This window comes from Aegilops tauschii, chromosome 5 (assembly GCF_002575655.3).
Source record: "Aegilops tauschii subsp. strangulata cultivar AL8/78 chromosome 5, Aet v6.0, whole genome shotgun sequence".
In the NCBI taxonomy this organism is placed as follows: Eukaryota; Viridiplantae; Streptophyta; class Magnoliopsida; order Poales; family Poaceae; genus Aegilops; species Aegilops tauschii.
In genome coordinates, this window is record NC_053039.3 from 452,970,888 (window position 1) to 452,989,178 (window position 18,291).

At 44.0% G+C, this 18,291-nt stretch overlaps 2 protein-coding genes across 2 annotated transcripts; one reads left to right on the forward strand and one right to left on the reverse strand.

Annotated features, from left to right (window-relative positions):
* Positions 1-384: 384 nt before the first annotated feature.
* Positions 385-2,370, forward strand: LOC109754647 (receptor-like protein EIX1). Its single transcript, XM_073499299.1, has one exon. The coding sequence runs from the start codon at positions 385-387 to the stop codon at positions 2,368-2,370; it is 1,986 nt and encodes a 661-aa protein (XP_073355400.1).
* A 6,904-nt stretch (positions 2,371-9,274) lies between these two features.
* LOC109754658 (receptor-like serine/threonine-protein kinase SD1-8) lies at positions 9,275-14,023 on the reverse strand. Its single transcript, XM_073498110.1, has 7 exons — positions 11,769-14,023; positions 11,530-11,631; positions 10,692-10,885; positions 10,393-10,600; positions 10,078-10,315; positions 9,846-9,996; positions 9,275-9,730 (listed from the first exon to the last, which is right to left on the reverse strand). Exons 1-7 carry the CDS (start codon positions 13,102-13,104, stop codon positions 9,443-9,445), a joined length of 2,517 nt encoding a protein of 838 aa, XP_073354211.1. The 5' UTR covers positions 13,105-14,023; the 3' UTR covers positions 9,275-9,442.
* Between the last annotated feature and the right edge of the window lie 4,268 nt (positions 14,024-18,291).

Below are 18,291 nucleotides of genomic sequence, written 5' to 3' on the forward strand. Positions count from 1 at the left end.
CTGGTTCAACTGAAAATCAAGATAGAAGATTCAAGTCTGGGTCCCGGTCATTACAAGGCAGCGCAGCCCAAGTCCTGATTGCTGATGGTTCCGACAATAAACAACACAAATTTCTTCCTCTTGTTAATTGATCACTGAAACTGATTGATAGCTACAGGCACAACTATTTCTGAATGTCCGTTGTGCAGATTCCTTCTTTCCTTTTCGCGACATAATCGTCCCCTTCGTGTTACTACTCTTACTTGACCCTTCGTTCGGCGGATACTGTGAGGACGCATTCACTGCGATCCGACTGAAGGAGAGGAATTTTCAACCTCTCGCATCAAGCAATTCACCGTATACATTCCCTGGGCTTCCTTTCTAGCCTTGCACAGAAATAACACAATGGCCACAGCAACACTATCTGCCTCGGGTGCAGCCAGCTGTATTTTCATCATCCTAGCAGCAACCACCATGTCCATGGCCACCTCCTATTCCTATGCTAGAGAAACATCCAGCAGGAGCTGCATCGCGGCTGAGAGGGCGGCGCTGCTCTCCTTCAAAACCAGCATGACAAGTGACCTTGCAAAACGACTGGACTCCTGGAGAGGCCATCACTGCTGCCAGTGGAGCGGGGTCACTTGCAACAACCGGACAGGCCAAGTCGTCAAGCTCAGCCTCCGCAATGCCTTCATCAAAGAAGATAAAAAAATTGTTTGGTGCATGCCTCATGGGGAATCCGGCGGATTGGAGGGAAAGATAAGTTCTTCTTTGCTTGCTTTGCAACACTTGAAGCATCTTGATCTAAGTGGAAACAACCTCGGGGGGGTAGGTGTGACCATACCAAAATTCTTAGGCTCCATCAAGAGCTTGACATATCTGAACCTTGCTTGCATGAATTTCGATGGGGGGGTGCCACCTCAACTTGGTAACCTCTCTAGGTTGCTCCACCTTAACCTTGAGGCCAGTGTTTTCTCTGATACTCTTTTGCATTCTGATGACATATCATGGTTATCTCGCCTTGGTTTACTAAGATCCCTTGACATGAGTGGAGTGAACCTCAGCACTATTCCTGATTGGGTTAGGGTGGTCACCATTGTTCCTTCTCTGGAAGTCCTTCAACTCAGTCAATGTGGACTCAGTTTACAACATGAACCCATAGTGCATTCAAATCTTAGTTCACTTCAGGTGCTTGATCTATATAGCAACAGAATTGACACGTTGAATCCAACCTACTGGTTCTGGGATGTTCTCATCATCAAGGAACTTGACCTTTCAAGTAACAAAATAGTTGGCCAACTTCCAGATGCAATCGGAAACATGACATCTCTTCAGACACTGAGGCTAGGTGGCAATTACCTCTCAGGTGTAAAATCTGAACTGTTCAAAAACTTGTGCAACCTCAGCTGGCTAGAGCTATGGTCAAATGAGATCAACCAGGATATGTCAGATTTTATGGAGGGGTTTCCGGCGTGTACAAAGAGTAAATTGTGGTCCTTAGATCTGTCTGCTACCAACCTTACTGGCAGGATTCCAAGCAGTATTAAGCAGTGGAAAAATTTAAGTGATCTTCAACTTTCTGATAATAGGCTTGTGGGGTCAATACCTTTGGGACTTGGCAAGATGACTAATCTACGGTCATTGATTCTAAACAACAACCAGTTGAATGGTTCTGTATCAGAGGAACATTTTGCAAGTCTAGTGTACTTGATGGAACTGAGTTTATCTCACAACCCTGTACACATCACTATCAGCTCAAACTGGATCCCCGCATTTAATCTGGAAGTGGCTCATTTTGCAAGTACCAAAATGGGACCTCATTTTCCATTGTGGCTTAAAGGACAGAAGGATATTTGGGACCTTGACATTTCAGATACAGGCATAGTTGATCTTGTCCCTGTTTGGTTTTGGACTGTATTCTCCAATGTCAGCTATGTAAATATCTCTTGTAATCAAATAAGTGGTCGGCTGCCAGCAACACTGGAATTTATGACTTCTGCACAAATGCTTGACCTCAACTCAAATGACTTCACAGGTTTGCTGCCACTGCTACCAGAATCGTTATTGTTCTTAGATATCTCCAGGAATTCTTTATCGGGGCCACTTCCCCAGGACTTTGGAGCAACAATGCTTAGAGAGCGTGTATTGTTCGCAAACCATATCAATGGAACAATTCCAATATATGTATGTCAACTGCAGTATATGGAAGTGTTGGATCTTTCAGAAAACCTTCTAGTAGGACAACTTCCCCAATGTTCAAAAGGTAGAGATGATAAGGAAGAACTGAACACAACAGTAGATCCCGGAAACAGGCTATTGTCGGCTCTGATCTTGCACAACAACAACCTGTCTGGCAAATTCCCTGAATTTTGCAATACAGTCCACTTTTGACACTACTTGATCTTTCCCACAACAAGTTCGAAGGAGAGCTACCAACGTGGACATCAGGGAAATTGCCATATTTGTCATTTCTGTTGTTACGGCATAATATGTTCTCTGGTTCTATTCCACTTGAGCTAACAGAGCAAGTACATCTCCAGTTCTTGGACCTTGCAAATAATAGAATATCAGGAGCTATACCTCGTGGTTTGGCCAACTTAAAAGCAATGACTCAATATAGCAAAATAAGATCTGATAACCCCTTGGAGAGCAAGTTCGGAGGTACAGGAGTAGACAACCACATTGAAGCAATAAAATATGATGACAGCCAACAAATAGTAATGAAAGGTCAACAACTTTATTACACCAGTGCAATTGTATATATGGTTGGCCTTGATTTCTCCTGCAATAATCTACTTGGAGAGATTCCAGAAGAAATAGCATCCCTTTTTGGGCTGAAGCTTCTGAATATTTCCCACAATCAGTTCAGTGGAAAGATTCCAGACAAGATTGGCCTGCTGCGAGGATTGGAATCTCTTGATCTCTCATTCAACGAGCTTCACGGTGAAATTCCGTGGAGTCTGACAGAGATAACAACACTGAGCCACTTAAATCTGTCCTATAACAATCTTTCTGGAAGAATACCCTCGGGAAGTCAGCTACAGACACTTTCTGATTCAGAATCCATGTATATCGGCAACAACTATCTATGTGGGCCTCCTCTATCCATGAGCTGCTCACGACCCGAGCTGACTGAAGATCACCATGAAGGTAACAATAGAAAGAAGAGAGATTTGTATCTCAGGCTTGCTGCAGGGTTTGTCACGGGACTTTGGATGGTCTTTGTCATTTTGTTATTCGTGAAGACCTGGAGGGTTGCCTACTTCCAACTGTTAGATAATCTCTACAGGGCAAGATGCAAATGTCCGTGGCCAAAAAATGCACAATCTGCTGGTGCTTCACTGAAGACTGAAGACTAAAGACTAGCTTGGGCTTTCTGATCCACCTCTTATCTTCTGCTCTTGATCCATGCTTGTATTTGGTGAGTTTTCCAGCATTTCGCTTGTACTCAAGGGTTAAGTATTTGATGGACTGTTGCTGCTTGCTGCTTGTCGTCATAAAGCAAGACAAAATATGATAACCGAGACAAGATCCAGAGTATAGATATCAAATGACTTGCCTTTGTAACAGAACGAACTTGCGTTCATGTAAGAGAGCAGAGCGATCCATTGGTATGGTATAAGCATAGCGATGCATTGTCTGTTGATTTGATCAGTTATCCTTCCGCACACGACCGAATCGCAGAACCCTCGGTGCTATAGATAGATAGTTCTGCTTCTGCACGAAGCCTGGGCATTTCGTCGAACAGCTGTCGGGCATATATACCAGTACCACCAGCCGACCGCTGCTGGTCAGAGCTGACAACCTCCCCCAATCTCTGTGTCGCTGGAGGCCGCGCCAGGACTAGTGCAGCGTCCGGAGGAAGCACGGGAGGGGAAGTGGAGGTAGGGGGGCGACGGTGCGGAGTGCGGAGCCGCCGGAGGAGGGGATGTCGACGAGGAGCGAGGCTTCCCAGCGTTTCCTGAGCCTGCCATGGCGATGTGATAACGGCGACCCATGAAGTGTTTACATGGGCCCGCTAGAAGGAACCTCGCTGAAGAGGTGTCGCGGGTTGGACCGGCCCAGGCGCACGGAAACAATAGCCTCATTTTTTTTTCCTTTTTTCACGTTTTTTGTTTTCTTTACTTTTTTTACTTTTGTTTATTTATACTTCTAAATGTTCTAAATAAATATATTGCAAAAATTACTCTACAGATAACATTTGAAAAATATTGACCAAGCATTTGAAAAATGTTAAATATGTATAGATAAAAAAAGTTATCATCTATACGAAAAATGTATACAAAAAAATAAAATGAGTATGCAAAATTGTGGGGGAATATATGATATTTACTCCATAATCACAGGATTACAATCGAAAGCAACAAGTTCCGCCCCACTGGTAGAGGGCTGATTAAGCCAGCACGCAGTGCTATCTCCGCTACGCCCAAAGTTCGCTAAACAATCTGCAACCCTATTTTGTTCACGAGTAATCTTAACAAGGAGCAAACACCCTATCTTCCATCGGGAGATTGATCTCAGAAATCAAATGTCCGTACGCAGACTTGTCCAAAGATCTGTCCATAATCGCTGATAAAGTGTTGGAGCAGTCAGACTGATTAAAACTGGCATGTGAGTCTGATGTATCGCCAAGTCAATGCCTTCCTTGGTTGCATGTAACTCAGACTCCAGAGTGTCGTTACAGTAGAAGAGACATCTGTATGCCGCAAAGATAACAAAACCCTTATCGTCTCCCATAATCGTGCCAGAGCCCGCCGAACCGTCCTCTTGACAAAAGGAGCCGTCCACTGACACAGTGTCGTCCAGCCAGGCGGTGGGAGTGAAACAAATTGAGCATGTATTTTTTTTAACTTAATCAAGCATTTGAAAAAATGTTAAACAAGTGTTTCAAAAATGTTAAGCAAACATTTGAAAAATAATAAATGTGTATACAAAAGTGTGGACTTTGTATTAAAAAAATGATGAAACAAATGTGATCATGTATATAAAAATGTTAATCAAACATTTGAAAAAAAATGTTGGAAAGGTATTTGAGAAATGTTAAAGTGTATAGAAAAAATGTTGACCATGTATTTAAAAATTGTAAATATTTGATCATGTATATAAAACTGTTAATCAAGCATTTCAAAAAACGTTGAACAATTATTTGAAAAATGTTAATCAAGAATTTGAAAAATGTAAATGTGTTTAGAAAAAATGTTGACCATGTGTTAAAAAATGCTAATATTGCATTTAAAAAAATTAATCAAACATTTGAAAAAAATTAAATGTAAGACATGTTTTTAACTGGCGTTTGAACCACAGGCTCTCACTAGCGCTGCAAGTGCCTAGGTAGCTATGGACTCCGCGAAAAGCAAGAAGAGTTGGGGGAGGTTGCATCTCCGGAGCTTAAATGGCATATTCTTGGATGGTCTCCTACCCTGGTGGACTGGTGGTCGTACAAATCTGTATCTCCCTGTCATTAGTGTTAGAAGGGAGAGAGGGATTGATGGAATAGTTGTTGTATTGCTTGAGCCTCGTGGGCATATATATAAGAGTACATGATCATCTTGGAGTACAAGGCAAGGTAGAATAATATCCTACGCTATCCTAGCTTTCCTAATAATCACGATACTCAACATCCCCCCGCAGTCACAACGGTAGCGATGCAGACGGTGAGGCTGGAGAAGAATCCGTAGGTAAGCCGACGGACACCCCCCCCCCCCACACACACACACACAGTCGTAACGATCGATGCATCGCGGAAGTCGTGGCTGGAGTGGAAACCGACGAGGTTGCTCAAGCAAGACCTTTGTGCCGTTTGTCGAGGTAGCCGAGAGCGTAGGTGGTGTAGCCGTAGTCGAGGTAGCCGTGCGAAGGACGCCGTGGTCGGTGTCGAGTCGGGGGTCGCCGGTGTCGAGGTAGTCGCCGTGGAGCCGCGGAAGAAGAGCAGCGGCGGCTAGAGAAGGGGCGCGATGGCGGTGCTCGAAGTAGGCGATAATGAACCCGACAGCGTGATGAAGACCGGCGCGGACGGTGACGTTCCCGCGCCAAGGGAGACGGCGCGGCACATATCACGTGGAAGTCAACGCGCGTGGACGGCGGTGGACCGGGCGCCATAGCGTTACGACCCGAAGGGGCGACGCAACGGCTGCGAGCAGGTCGGGGCGACGGCGGGGAAGACCTCAGGGCGGTTGCAGGGATCGCATGCCACGCTCGCTACGGCCCGACGGGGCGACGCAGCGGCAGCGCGAGGGTCGGTGCCTGGAGCGGACGGCCTTGGTGCGGCGGTTGACCGCGGGCCGCGGCACTACGGCCCGAAGGGGCGACGCATCGGCAGTGCGCGAGGTGGTGCAACCACGGGAACAGCCTCGGGGCGGTGGCGGGGATCACGTGCCGCGGCACTACGGCTCGAAGGGGCGGCGCAGCGGCGGCACGGATCAGTGCAGCCGCGGGGAGAGCCACGGGGCGGCGGCGCTGCGGCCCGACGGGCCGACGCAGGTGCAGCCTGTTGCTCGATCGGCGGAGGGGCGCGCTGAACTCGGGGGACAGGGCGGTCATGGCTGGCGTAGATCGACGAGCGGACCGACGCGTGGACGACGGCCGTGAGAGGCCACCTATCGCGCGAGGCCGCCGGGTCGATGAAGAGGTCGGCCGATCGTGCTGGTGTTGGAGTAGAGGCGCACGGGGGTCGGCGTCGGCGGTGGCGACGCAAACGAATCAAGCATAGATCGGAAAACCAAAAGGAAAAACACCGATCAAAATGACCGGCGAGATAGCGAAAAAACCCGGAGCAAGGACTCGGGAAAAGACTCTTTAGGGCAGCCGGCCAACACGACCGGCGGACGAACCCTAGGTACGGTTGGCGCGGCCCCGGCGGCGGTCATGGAGGCCGACCGCCCCAGGGACGGCGCGCAGAAACTGATACCATGTTAGAAAGGAGAGAGAGATTGATGAAATAGTTGTTGTATTGCTTGAGCCTCTTGGGCATATATATAAAAGTACATAATCATCTTGAAGTACAAGGTAAAGTAGAATAATATCTACGCTATCCTAGCTTTCCTAGTAATCACGATACTCAACAATTAGGCATGCCGAGCTTTCTTTTTTCTTTGAATATTGGGTCTGTCGAGCTTGACGGGGACAAGCTACAAGCACTCCGTCTGGTTCGTGTACACCTCTTTCTGTCTATTCCGTTCTACTCAGGAAGTTGTTTGCTAGCCTTAAGTATTTTCTGAATACCAACTAAATAATTGCTCCCTCCATTCAAAAATAAATGTCATGGTTTTGGTATTGTTGAACTAAAAGCATACATTTATTATGGAACAGAGGCAGTATGGGAGTGACACTGAAACATACACCCATCTACTAAATGCAAAATAGATGAACCCTAATGTTTGATTAGTGCAGAAAGTTTCTTTTTACATACACATAAGCCTTCCAGTAGCACTGAAATTGGAATATCAGTCATTGTTCATTATATGTGAATGGAACGGAGTTCAGAAGAAGTTATTCATTGTCATCTTCTCATATTTTCTACAAAGCAGAAAGCGCTAAAAAAGCAATCTCGTCAGACAGAAAAACTGCACATGTTTTCTGCTGTTATGTTTTTATGTTTATGCAGAATTGGACACATAAATATCCGTCACTCTAGGCAAAGTTTGGTTGCAATGGCAGCATTTGGTACTAATGTTTGCTCTATCAAAGCATATCTTCTCTATGACATCTATTTAATTTTGATCAATCCGAGCTTATACATTAACTAGATCTTTATATATGTTACTATAGAATTTAATCTTTCAGATGCCCATTGAACTGGAATTGAGAACAACCAGTCCGAGGTTTTATCTAGAAATACAGCAGGCAACTTGCCTTAGGTTTCATTTACAGCCCACCACGCAAACTCCAGTTACCTACATGCTTCACCAACTTGTTGACAATTTTTTCATAATCCCTCCACTCTGTGGGCATTCTTGCTATGAGAAATATTATGTTGCCAATGCATTTGTTCTAGGATTCTATGGCATCGACCCTTACATTCCAATATTACACTGACGGTCCGATGGATGATTCTTGCATGCCATAAATCTAATTATTTAGATGATTCTTGAAGTTGCTTGCTAATAATTTGGTTGCAAAATATTCATGAATTTTGCTTAAGTTTTACACCTTTAGTGTTTCTCTAAGGATTGTATTATGTGATGAATCTTCAACAAAAAGAAAGATTGGTATCATCAATCTTTCTATCTATCAGCAATAATAATATGTTGAGCTCCATATAAGACATAATAGTGAGAACAATCTTTTATGTTTTATGGACCTTGATAATGTGAGTACAGGATACAAGTCGGTGCTCACGAAAACGGCGTGCTATGTTGTAATGATTAAGCACATCACCTTGAGATCGATCACATTCTTCATGAATATTGGGGCAACATGACCACCATCGGCGATCGTGGTGAAGAGAAGTGGCAACAACGATGATTACTAGGATGTGTTTTTGTCCTGCTGCGATGCACGGGCATTTTTACTAATACAAACAAAAATAAACAAACAAACTGTCTGCAGCCAAGCGGGAAAAGGGGACTTCCTATGGGGCCATGTTATCTGGAAATACAGTAGGCAACTTGCCTTAGGTTACAAATTTCAGAAATAATACCGTGAGAAGTAAATTGATTATTGTCAAATTCATCGTTCTAATTTTTCTTTTTTGTGAGAAAAATCCAATCTATTCATCTTCAATGAGTGCGTACACGGATGGTGCAATGTATCCTATTTTTCTCCGGCCATCCTGCCATTATCTTACAAGTACACACACAGAACGAATGTAAGAACGGCATACAAGACCAACACAAAACCTAAAGTTCTTAAAAGAAACACCACAACCTAATCACTTGTGTCCAGGTCACCTTCGTAGATTTCAAACTCCTACTTTTTGACAAAGGGTGGACTTTATTGGCTCAAAATGGAGCATCAAGAGGATACATAACACAATGAGCACACCCGGCCTCTGCATAACTAGGATGCACACAGCCAACCCAACACACTCACGTGGAAACATACCCGCAACTAGCAAAGTCATAAGACCAAAAGCTATGTGCGGGCGAGAAAAAAGGAGGAAAAAAACGATCTGATCAGTGATCGACAAACTACAACTGAGACCATATTCGCACCAACCATTGACACCACATGATGACGAGGAACTTCAACAGTAACGCCTTCACGAAGGAAGCGACACTTTTGTGCATGTAACTTAGTATTGTTTGTTTTATAAAAAAAACTTATTTTTCTTAAATGAGGCTGTTATATTGAGGCCAGAAACGAAATACAAAACACAATCAAAAGAAAAATTATGACCTCTAAATTATACATGTTACATCACTATTTGGTCCTTTTAAGAAAATGGCATCACTATTTTGTGAGCCACACAGTTAACGATACTGTTCGATACAAAAGAGTAAATAGTTATCATTTCATCGCCCCTCTATCTGAGAAAGACTAAAACTGTTGACAGAAGTCTGGATATTATTTCTGATTTGATCGATTTCAGCACCTCGTCGCGCAAAGTAGGCGGGGCGGCTGGGGCTGCAAGTGTGGTGCTTCCATTCTCTAGGACGAACACAACAGATGACATGAGAGGTCTATCATCTGGGTTCTCCTGGATACACAAGAGTCCTATCTTGACACAAAGCAGAACTTCTTCTGTCGAAATATCTATGATAGATGAGTCTGGTAGTTCCTCAGTCTTCTCTTCCTTCCACATATTCCATGCCTAAAAAGCCAAGAGCATCATACCAGTATTAATTTTTAACTCTGAATAAAAATTTGCTTCAAGTTTTGATTCGATTCTAGAAATGAAACTCTAGAGAAGTTGTGTGTGTACTCACATAGACTGTGAGGCTAGGGAAGCCCATGGTTTCACTATTAGAATTCATCCTTATACCAGTTACAACCTCTAGTAGCAACACACCAAAGCTATAGACGTCAGACTTGGTAGAGAAGGTGCCTTCCATTGCATACTCAGGAGCCATGTAGCCACTGCTTGACCATTGCATTTCAAATTATTTATTGTGAATTGAAATTATTAAAACATTAATATGTTTTCCAGTGGATACTCACTATGTTCCAACTACGCGTTGCGTATTTGCATCTTGCTGGTGATCACCAAAGATCCTCGCCATACCAAAATCTGCTATCTTGGGTTTCATTTCTGCATCCAGCAAAATATTTCCAGGTTTGAGGTCCCTATGTATTATGGTGAACCTTGAGTCTTCGTGAAGATATAGAAGCCCCCTTGCAACCCCTTTGATTATACTAAATCGTGTCACCCAATTCAACGAGAGCTTTCTTGAGTCATCTAAAAAGAAAGAAATGTAAGCAAAAAATATTTTTTAGTTGCCTTAGGAAATCATGGTTTGTTCTTAGTATATGTACCAAAAAGGATAGCATCTAAGCTCTTGTTAGGAAGATACTCATATATCAAGAGCTTTTCATCTCCGTCACCACAACATCCAAGAAGTCGAACCAAGTTTCTATGTTGCAATTTTGCAATTAGAATTACTTCATTCCTGAATTCTTTTGTTCCTTGTTGAGAATCTCTACTTAGCCTTTTGATTGCAACTTCTTTTCCACCTAACAGTCCCTAGAGAAATATAGATGTGAGATTTACATGTTAGCAAAGCAATTCTCCTAATTTAGTAGGCATAAAAGGAACTACATATTGAACAAACTACCTTGTAAACTTTTCCAAAGCCTCCTTGTCCAATCATGTATGCTTCAGAGAAATTGTGGGTTGCGAGGGAAATTTCTTCTAATCTTATAAATGTAAATTCCTGATCACGAGGAGGGTTTTCTTCTCCAAGCTCATCAGACGTACGCATACCATCTAATCTTATATTCCTGTGCTTTCTCCATTTTTTGCTCTTGCCTGCTCGCACAATGTTATATTCATTTCCCCTCTAATAAGCATACAATAGGAATATAAAATATAAATATTTAATTTGCTCCCTTGATTTGTTGCTGTTGAATGTTATTCAATTTATGAACTCACAAATCAAGGGGAAATAATCCACGAGGCAAGTTACCACCATGTCAAGATCATAGACCGGACAATCAGAACACAGTCATCAATTGAATAATCCATGAGGCTACCACTTGACATGAAAACACGCGCCCACATTTTTTCAAAGCACACTCTGCATCCCCTCTAATTGAACACATGCACAACCCTCAAGTCCATAACACCATGACCTCACCTCGCTTTGTTTTTCAAAACCCCATCGACACAAAAAAAATTCGAAGGCAATGATTGCTTGACTGTGCAACCTCTATGATGAACATGTAGAGACTCTAGCATGTGGACTCCATCTTAGTTGCTAGTAGCTATAGGCTGCCCGTTACCATTACATCAATCCCACAATGGCTAAACCGCACACAGAAATACATAAAACAATTATTTGCTCTAGTTTTACATGTTGGGCTTAGAGGATGTAGAATTTTGTATAGTCAAACTAGCATCATCATAAGGTCGTCAAATATAACTTTTCTACAATGAGATTCAACTAAACATACCTTTGCATTTTAACCATGCAAGAGAGATGCATATAAGTACTAGAACACCACCGCCTAAAATTGGTAGCACAATCTTGCCTGCATTAATCTTTCTCCTTTTACCTACGCATACATAAATATGGCATAAAAAGGAACATGAATTATAGAACTAGAAGTATGTTAGCAAAGACAAAAACAACAATAGAAAGGACGAAACTACTATATCGTAGAAAGAGGGGGCAAAGGTGGAAATTGGTTACCACCTCCTCCTGCATCCAAGCCTGCAAGTCGGAGATAGAGTGTCTCGCCGCCAAGCTCTACCCCTACCTTCCCGGTGTCAATCAATTCCCCAGACCACACCAAGCACATCGTCACATCTCCATCACTACTAACATTACGATACACGTAACCCTTACAAGAGCAGTTGTGGTTGCACTCCGCGGCGCACTCCTCAAACGTACTTCTGCCCCGTCCAACGAGCTCAATTTTGTCAGGTGACTTCATCCCTGGCAAGGCCAAGAAGCTACCGCCGCAACTGTGCAGCTGCTCCTTCCTCTGACACCCCGCCAAGAACCTGCCACTGGTCCACTCCTCCATGTTTCTTGGTTCGAAGCCATCTAGGCACTTACAGGATGGGATTGGTGCTGATGTCTCATCGCAATAGCCATATGGACCACAGTAACCATAGCGGTTACAATCAGCAGATGGCCACTTCCAAAGGACATCCCACATTGACGATCTGCTGCTCCAGCTCTGGAGCTGGTACTCGCCTGAGTAGGTAATCACTGACCTTGTGAGTGGAGCGCCGTCCGAGAGGCTATATGTGGCATAAATCTCATCGCCATTTTCCACGAAGGCTAGGTACATGATAAGATCACTGACATTGGTCCCTGCTTCACGTCGTTGGATTGCGCTCTTCACTTGGTACCCTGTCCATGGGGTGTCGCGGAACACCAAGCTCTGCCCATCCCACATGAATGTTTGGAGAGGCGTGTCCGGGTCGCTACCGTAGGAGAAGCGCCCTGGGGAGGGATCGCCAGGGCCCTTCCAGGATACTAGACGCTCGCCAGTGTGGCGTGTCCTATATTTGATCCAGAGCTTCATCCCAGGGAGGAGCGTGTCGGTGCGGTGGTCGAAGCTTTGCCACAACATGGTGCCATTTGACGACCGGATGACGAGGTTTCCAGTGTTCAGAAGCACCGCCGTCTGGGCAGACAACCCCATGGCAGTGGTCATGTTGGCTGTTGTCCAAAGGACACGGCCGCTGCTATTACCGTAGGAGAGAATGAGATTGGAAGTGTTGGTGAGGGATAGCATCGGCGCAGAGGAGGTGTCGTTGGTGATTGGGGTTTCACGGTTGGCAACCCACACAACTGTGAGCTCGGGGATATCATTGTACCATATGCCAAGGTACAACTTGGCTGGTGTGGAGTTGGCGGGGTTGAAGAAGCCCAAGGCGAATACGCCGCCGTCGGAGACGATGGTGTTGCCAGGAGACAGCGGCTTGCCAGGGACAAGCCGGTCGACGGAAGCACTAAAAGGCAGGAATAGAATGATTAGGGCTGCGGTGCAGCAGGCCAGAGCCAGCGAATCCATCAGTTGATCGAGCCAAATCTTAGTACTAAGTTTGTACCAGCTTTCTTTACTTTGATGGTGCTAAATGGGATGAAGTACTTGCATCCAACCTTGGTCTACAAGGAGAAAAGAAACTGCGTCCACGAGCGCGTATACATGAGTGTTCAATCACGGAACCAGATGATTGAATAATGTAAAATCTCGGACTTCTAGAAGTGTTTAGCCCCGGGGTCACGCGTGCCCAGGTTAACATTTCAGCTGTCCATGTCGGAGTTGGGATGCCACCATCATTGCTGACTACTAGATAGCTAAAAGAAAATTCTTCAAAAAGTACATGTACAATAGACATAGACATATAGGCACACGGAACACGAGCATATTAATAACTCGAGCTATTTATTCTTAAGATTACTAGTCACCGCCCAAGAAAAACAAAATCCACATCTGCAAGACACAGATCGAGCGTCAAACTTATCTACTCCCTCCATTCTTAAATATAAATCTTTTTAGAGATTTCAATATGGACTACATACGGAGCAAAATGAGTGAATCTACACTCTAAACTATGTCTATATACATCGGTATGTGTTCATATTGAAATATGCACTATAAAAATATTATCATACGCTAATATCGTATGCTTAATACTAGTAATATTATACTTCCGCCACGAGCAGCAAGTACATAATTGTGTAGGAGTGCTTTGTCCCGAAGCAAGCGATGCTTAATTTGACGAAACGCAGCATTCAGGGGTGTTCGACGGCAGAAGCGGATGGAATTCTGGTGGTTGGGAGTTGACAAATCAGCTGTCCACGTCGGAGTTGGGATGTCACCGTCACTGCTAACTGGTCAGACTAGTGACTGAAATATTAAGCACACGGATAGCTTTTGAGTATCAACACTTGAACAGCCACCTTGGTCGGTCCACCGTAATCATGGAATGCATGGTGTTCCATCTCAAAAGAAAAAAAAGAGTATCAACACTTGAACAGCCACCTTCATTCCTGACTGTTTTTATACAAAGTGATCATTGCGACATTTTATACAGATAATGTGTCGAGTAGGGCCTTTTGGTGACCGAGATCCATGGAGCCCTTTATTTTTTGAAAAAATCCAAATCCAAACTTTTTGGTTTTAGAAAAATCTGAAAAAAAAAAACCAAAGTGCAAGTATACAAGGATGAATGTATATGTGTGTAAAAATTTAGGATGAAATATCTTGAAATGCAACCTGTGCAAAAAATATAATTTTTTGGACTTTGAGGATGAATAGTATCATGTGTTAAAAAGCCCCATATTTATTTATTTATTGCACAGCCCTTATTTCAACGTTTTGTTCTGAAAATTAACACACATGCACATTATGCCTTCATGTATATCTGCATTTTTTCCAGAAATTTTTGAAATGTAAAAATAAAAATTCTAATGAATTTTGAATTTTGCAAAAAGAGGCCTCTATGGAGCTCGGCCTCCGAAAGCAATTTTCGTAACGTCTCAGCCTATACTATGTCATGCACCCAATTGTATAGCAATCTCTTCTGAAAATATCCTCGCAGATGTTATCACGCTGAGATCAGTCGTGAAACACTACAACAACAAAAATAAACGCTATGGAATGTCTGATTTACAAACAAATTGGCGGCTAATCTTCATCAGGTAAATAAAAACGTGCATCTCCGCAGCACACGGGTGAAATCCCCAAATCCCAGAGAAATCCTTGTCCCTCCTCCGCGTTCATTCCTCTTCCATCTCTATCTGGTCTGCCGCCGTCGCGCTACCATGGCGCGGCTGGGTGACTAGTTCACATCTGCATATTCGCCGACCGGGCCAGACATGTGGGCTCTTTACTGCCTAACGCTTGCTTCATAAAATAAGCCCAAAAGCTGTAGATTCACATTAGTAAAATGCTTGTATCTTACATTCTTAAAAAGTTGGACCCAATTCTTTCAACATGCAAGATGTCCACCTCATTGTCCCACTAAGCAATGGATTTAAGTCATACATACATGCCAACTCAGCTATCATGCAAAATCAGCATCAATCCACGTCATCAATTATCCACCATTCATTCCGTTTGCAGCAGTCAATCCACGACACCTTTCTTCATCTTCTTCAGTTTCGCTTCTTTATGCATGGTTTTCATCGAGAGAGGTGGGAAAGTCCATCCAGTTCCATACCGCTTCAGTTTTCCTTCCTCCACCGATGAAGGTGTGGACATCGATCCAGTTCCCTGCCCACGAGTTAAATGATGGACCGAAGCCCAATAATGCTCTCGATTCACAAAGAAGCCCGATCGTCTTGGTAAAAAAAGCCCAACCGTCTCTCTCTCTCTCCATATAAAGGACCAATCTTTCCCTTTGGCAACGATACAGTGCGGCGGCTAGAAAAGAAAGAGGCGATCTTGCCATGTGGTCTGGTCCTCTGGCACGACCTCCCGTCTTCGACGCATCTGGGGCTCTCTCTGACTGTCTTTCAGTTCCCGGTGTGAAGCAATGTGGTGCCCTTGAGAGTCGTCGATATGGCGGCGGTGGTGTTGCTTTCCCTCTCTTTCTGACCGCAGTTCCATTCCCAGTAGGAATCGGTACTGGGAATCGGTGTGGCACACTGTAGCGTCATTCAGATGGCGGCGGTCCACTAGTAGAAAATTGGCCATCTGTCCCGGTTGGTAAGGGCCTTTTGTCCCGGTTTTTGAACCGGGACTAAAGAGTCGTTACTAATGCCCTAGCCCTTTAGTCCCGGTTCTTACACGAACCGGGACAGATGGGCCTCCACGTGGCCGGTGCGGCGAGCCCAGGCAAAAGGGCCTTTGGTCTCGGTTGGTGGCACTAACCGGGACCAATAGGCATCCACGCGTCAGCATTTCAGAGGCTGGGGTTTTTGTTTTTTTTTTCTTTGAAAGGGGGGTTGTGGGTTTTGGGGGGTTAATTTAGGTGTTTCATATATTGTGTTAGCTATCTAATTAATAGAGAGAAGTGTTATTTCTTATCTCCGTGCTTGATCGACGCTATGTACTATATACGTATAGAGAGGACTAGACACGCTAGCTAGTAAGCAAATGAAGGAAACAGAAGATCGTCATGAACATATATATGCATACAGAGAGAAGTGATATCGACCACCTCTCCTTCTCCGAGAGATTGGTCGAATAACAAGTTCTCGTATATCTATCCGACACTACCGGCTACATATATACAATAATTATCTCTTACAATATAATCTCCTAATTATATATGAACACAGGGTCCACATAGTATTCTCCGTTTTCAGCGATCACGTGGTCAAGGAAGAATACCGCCAATTCCTCTTGAATTGCTCGCATACGATCTTCTGGTAGGAGTTCATCCCGCATCCGAAATATCTAATTTGAAGAAGGGGTCAATACATATATATATGAATAAATGAAACTCAACACAAATGATGGTAGTAAAATAAAATTGTGAATAGTATTGCTTACGCACTTCATATTGTTCGTCAGAGTAGCCCTGCTCACAGGTCGTGTAGCGGATGGACTCGCAAACGTAGTATCCACAGTAATTATTCCCGGATTCCTGCCACAACCACTTTACAAAAAATAGAGGTCAATCAAACTGATAAGAAAGCATGCTAAATGGTATTGATGAAACTAGCGCTTGAATCACTAGGAGATGCGCGGAACATGCTACTATAGTACTTACTTTCGGGTGTCTAAATTGCGGCTTCTTCGGCAGTCCCGAAGCTTTTTTGGTGAATTTTCTCCAAACCTTGCCAGACAAAGAAAACAATTACTTGATATCAGGAAATGAACAAAGTTGCTGATATGGTGGATAATGATCGATTTAACTTACTTCTCGAGCATTTGAGTCATGTCCGCATAGTCCTGTGGATCTTTTCGTCTCGAGTCTAAGACGGTTACTAGTCCCTACTCAAACTTAATCTCTAGGAGAATATAGTGGAAGCTGCGCATGCATGCATAAGTCATCAATTACATTACTATAACCTGGACTAATAAGGGAAACCGAATATGCACAAGACAGTAACACTCACTTAAAGTTGTAAGGAAAGAGTATTATATCTTTGTTTTGATTTAATACCAACGATCGTAGCAAGTTGGCCTTGGTATTTTCGGCATGATATTTAACCTCAGTTGCAGCTATGAGATTTGTGTTAATGAATCCAATATTACCGATTTGTCTTTTCTTCAATTCGGCAATCTTCAATCTGCATAATATAGTGAAAATAATTACAAATACATGCAATGAAAGAGCTGACCTATATAGAGAGACTTAATGACAGAAGTAGTACTACTTACAGACAGTAGCAAGTGATCGTTGATTTATCGAGGGCATTTTGATTGAAAAACTGGAAGAACTCCTCAAATGGAACATTCAACAATTCAATTCCAACGAGGTCATGCTCCTCTTTAACTCTCAGCGTCAAAGTATTCCTCCCCCCAGACTCTCTACAGGTTTTCATGTACCAATCATGTAATCTTCGCATCATCGTTGTTAGAAATCTTTCATCTTTGACGAGAGGCTTCCCGTAATGGTATTTGTGTTCGTCCACCTCCAAGAAATCATAATGTACATCGTCGGGCAGGTAATCTCCAAGATTGTTATAATCGGGCACCATCCTCGGAGCATTAGCGATGATGTTGCTAGACACCTTGAGCGGGGGGGCACGATTGGTTCGCTTGTTCGCCGAGCTGGGCAATTTTTTCCCCAGCTCGTCGTTCTTTTAACCTTTGATCACTGACAGTACTTCCCGACCGCTCCGCTTCGACAAATGTCTTTGCAATAATGCGCTCATAGTTGCCTTTCGGCGTAGACTTTGGTGGTTTTGTCAGGGCAGCCAGAGTGCGCTTCGCTTTCACCGGATCTACCTTCTCCTCCGGAGGTGGATGTTTCTTTGCTTTCACCCCTTCAAAGAAGTTCGTCACTTCGGTCACCGTAGTCTGCTTCTTCACCCTGTTCTTCCAGACCATCACTGTCGTTAAGATACGACAAGACATCACCTCCGGGCTAAGATTATGTCCCCCAACACCTCTTCTGCTTCCTCGTCTCGTCCGTGCTCCATTGTTTCTGCAAATATTACACATGGCAATTATTACACAAAAAATACAGCAGGTGGATATATTAGTGCAAACGTAGACCTAGCTTATTCCGGGTTTGGGGTGGCCTCGGCAACGCTTCAAGGGTAGGGGCGCGGTGGGAGGGGGTAGGAGACCGACATC